At 43.6% G+C, this 4,043-nt stretch overlaps 1 protein-coding gene across 3 annotated transcripts in view; it reads right to left on the bottom strand.

The window, feature by feature from the left end:
• Window positions 1-797: 797 nt before the first annotated feature.
• Window positions 798-4,043, bottom strand: part of samd11 (sterile alpha motif domain containing 11) — an 86,499-nt gene continuing 83,253 nt past the window's right edge. For 2 of the 3 annotated variants that reach the window (XM_088082239.1, XM_088082240.1), the window contains exons 12-13: window positions 2,783-2,893; window positions 798-2,540 (exon numbers count right to left, since the gene is read on the bottom strand). In XM_088082239.1, the coding sequence (XP_087938365.1) occupies window positions 2,256-2,540; window positions 2,783-2,893 (396 nt within the window). In that variant the 3' untranslated portion in view covers window positions 798-2,255. The remainder of the gene's footprint in view (window positions 2,541-2,782; window positions 2,894-4,043) is intronic. The other variant, XM_088082241.1, reaches the window with a different exon arrangement.

The raw sequence follows: 4,043 nt of genomic DNA, 5'->3' as shown, positions 1-4,043 counted from the left end.
TTGTTTGCCTCGTTTTTCAAAAAAAGAATATTACTGTTTTAAAATATGCTGATTAACTGAAGCGTGTACGTGCACGTCGATGCACAGGTGCACCGCGAACAAGTTATTTGTGTCCTCCGTACATGTGCACACCTGTAGGCGCCCTCAGGCTTTCTGAGGATGGGCTATTTGGAGAGCGCAATGAGCCGGGCCGAGCCAGGATGGGCCGGCCAAGAGGAGGGGTACAGAGAGGCGGGTGTTGAGCCCAGAGGCAGCAGTGCTGTGCCAGGCTGGCAGGGTGGCGTCTGATGGTGTGCCAAGACTCTCTGCCCAGGTGGTAGAGCAGCAACACAGGCTGGTCTGTTTCTGTGCCAGCTCCTCACCCACCCCCCACCCAGACCACTGTCTTCTCTGTCTTGTGTATTCACATGCTCAGACACGGCTTTCCTACTCTAACTTATCCCCCTTTTCTCTTCCAACCTCACTGCACCTTTCAGCGCTAAACTAAAGGTGATACTGGCCTTTGTCGGGTGAGCGATTATCGCATGCATTCACTGGTGCTACAATGCAGGGTAGAGGAGTTCTTTGACGTGGATTTAAACGCCACAACGGAGATTTTAAGGAGCATTATTGTGTCGTCACTTTTCCTCTGTAGTCGTTTTTAGTGAATACAGAACCGTGTGGTGCAGAGGCCGAGCCTAAAGTGTGTACAGCGTTCTGCATCAGCATTAACTCTTTGAAGGAGGGAGGTAAGTGTGAGTTCCTGGTTCTGTGTACGTTGTATGATGCGGGCACACAAGAGAAGAGAGAACAGAGGGATTTCTTTAGGATTTATTTCACCTGTGTGGTGAATAGAAAAATAGGATGAAGACAAAACTTTTGAAGGGAAATCTAGAGACCATTTTTAATTCATTGCTTGCGTAGTTAAAAAAAAAAAAAATCCATAACAAATTCAAAACATTTGCATTAAGAGCTTTGTGCCTTTCTTTTCCCTGCAACCAAGAGAAAACAAAGTTAAAGTATCTTTGGAATCCATCGTAAGGGCTAATTATAATACATATCATAATCTGCTTTATCTACTACATCAAAAGTCCTATAAATATTTTTATTTTATATGCTGAAGTAGCATTCAAGATTGGAGCGTCTTTTAATATTACACTTTTTTAAAAAAAAAAAAAAATGGCAGAACAAAAGAATGAACAAAAGTACCACCAAAGTTCAGCAAGTCACATTTTTCTTCAGTAAAGAAAACCTTATTCGTGCAACTACATTTAACAAAAAGTAAAAGTACCACGTATGTAACCTTCAGGATATTTTCATCTTAAGCATGATTCTGTACAATTTTGCATGTTTTTCCTACCTCCCACAGTAGTCAACACGAGCGTACAATGACTTAAGCCGCACACATCGTAGCCGCCAACAAGGCTTTTTCCATTTCACCAACACTTTTCAGCGTTCGTTTGTCAGTTAATGATGCTCTACCTGTGTCACCTCTTGGACAGTCCCATCGCGTGAGGCACTAGCCCAGCAGTTCCCTGTTGGACCAGTCTTTCTCTGAGACCATTAATGCAAAAAGAAGCAGACACGTTGTGAAACATGATTTCAATTCCACACATCCGGTCATCTTTGGTATCGGGACAGTGGAATGCATAGTTGCAGTGATAAGAGGGAGCGGGTCAGGTCTGGTGCTGCTCAGCATATGCTTCAACTCCAGCTTCTGAAAAGACTGCTCCACGCTGCTGTTTGGCCTCGGGAAACAGGCGGGGGAAGGAGGGGGGGGGCATCTCTTTTTAATTCCTGGGTTCTGCAGGGCTTGTGGTGAGAGCAGTCGGAGAGACGGAGACAAGAGAAAGAGAGTGAGTGAGCAGAGCTTCCTCCAGCCCAGGAAGGAAGGAAGAGTTTCCGCTAGCGTCTGACTGTCTGACTTGCAAGAATGTCGCGTTTGTGGCAGGGTTTCGCTCCTTTTTTGGCAGGCTGTCTGTGACCAGCTGTCTCCTTTTCCTCTTTTTTCTCTTTCTCTGTTCCTCTGTCACTTCACGCGTCTCCCTTCCAACCCAGTTTGTTTGGACTCTGCTCGGCTACAGCCACCGTAGACAAACTCAGAAGCTGATTGGTTTGTCGGATTCGGTCCAGTTTTCTTATTCCATTCCAATATTTTCCCCCTAAAGTTCAGCTTAAAGTTCCCAAGGTGGGACGAGTCTGGAAAAACAGAGCCCGGGAGTCAGTCTCTCTGGGTTTGAGGCAGGTCTGCCCTCCTCACCCCTGCCTGTCCGCTCCTACGAAGGAGTTTTGGCCTCGAATCTTCCCACCACTGTCGAGCCGTTACCGTTTTCCTGCTTGGGGGAGGAGCACCCAGGGGTAGGGCCGCTGTAGGGAGAAGAACTGCTGCTGGTGGAGGTGGGTCTGTGGGGCAGGGATAGAGAGAGAGGCAGGGGGGTGTCAGATGGCGTGGTCAGGGGGTCCTGATCGCGTTCTGGGGGGCGCAGTGTGGCAGAAGGCGGAAACGGGAACGCCAGCGGGAATCCAGTCATGTAGAAAAGCCTGCCAACACGCCGTGCCACCTGAGGAGATGAGAGGACACCATATGACTGTCAGTGCAGCCTGTTGAGTGCTGTGTTGTGGACTAATACTGTATCTTACACAGAGAGAGAAGAGAGGCTGCAGTCTGTGGGGCTGGCTACTGAAGGGAATCATCTATGCTCACTAGCAGTTTGTCTCAGGCCTACGGACAGAAACGCACATTCAAACACACACTTCCACTCCATCACGCACAAACACACACGCAGGTCCGTGGTGTGTGTACCTGTGAGCGGATCTTGAGCGCAGGCCCCAGCTTTAGTCCCATGGTGTTGAGCAGGTGCTCCTCAGTGAGCAGCGGTAATGTCTCTCCATCGATGGCCTGCTCCCGAAACACCTGGCGAAGACACAGCCGCTTCAGCCACAGCCCCGACATATACACAACCACAGAAACACACTCGACATTCAAACCTACAGATTCATTCACACAACCGACAAGACATTTGCAGACTATTGCAAAATGTTATATACCCATTTTCAGAAGAAAAAAAATAGTACCACAACCCCCCCCCTCCCCCCAAATAACTCATTTATTTATTAGTTATGTACCCCCTGTTTTTTTGAATTCGTGGAGGATTTTTTTTTTTTTTTTTGTTATATTTTTGTGGCATACTACTATGACTTTTGATTGTTTTGAATGACATACTTTACATTGACATTTTTTTGAGTGACATACTATACTATGACATTTTTGATTATTTTAATATTATTATATTAAAATTTTATATTAAAATTATATTATTTTTTGACATACTATGCTGTTGTCTTCAGCCGTTTTTTCCGAAATGCTGCATTTTGACGTTTTGGGCCTTTTTTTTTGACATGCTATACCATGGTTTTCAACCATTTTTAGGACATGTCAAAAATTAAAATTTTTTCAACATAATATAACATAATATACTTTGCCTCTTTCAGCTATTTTTTTGACATACTATGTTATGAAGTCTCTGCAAGCTGTATTATGCGTTTTTTTGCCATTTTTTGGACATGTCAAAATTCTAGATTTTTTTGACATACTGTTTTTGGACATGCTATAATATGACGTTTATGGCCTTTTTTCGACATCCTATGCTATGACTTTCTATAAGCTATAATATGCAGTTTTCAGACATTTTTTGGACAAAATTTAAAATTCAAAATTTAAAATTTTTTAGACATACTATACTATGTTGTTTTCAGCCATTTTTTCAACATGCTATAATATGATGTGTCTCTATAAGTGATAATAAGCGGTTTTCAGCCATTTTTGGGACGTCAAAATTTGAGATTCGTTGCAATACTATACTATGCGGTTTTCAGCCAATTTCTCAACACTCTATATTATGACATTTTTGGCCCTTGCTTCAACATGTCATACTATGAGGCGTCTTTACAAGTGATAATAAGCGGTTTACAGCCATTTTTGAGACATGTCAAAATTTGAGATTTTTCGCAATACTATATTATGCAGTTTTCGGCCATTTTTTAGACATGCTATGTTATATGTT

The sequence above is a fragment of the Plectropomus leopardus genome, chromosome 9 (assembly GCF_026936395.1).
Source record: "Plectropomus leopardus strain MGB_pleo_1.0 chromosome 9, ASM2693639v1, whole genome shotgun sequence".
In the NCBI taxonomy this organism is placed as follows: domain Eukaryota; kingdom Metazoa; phylum Chordata; class Actinopteri; order Perciformes; family Serranidae; genus Plectropomus; species Plectropomus leopardus.
This window is presented reverse-complemented; position numbering and strand designations above follow the sequence as displayed.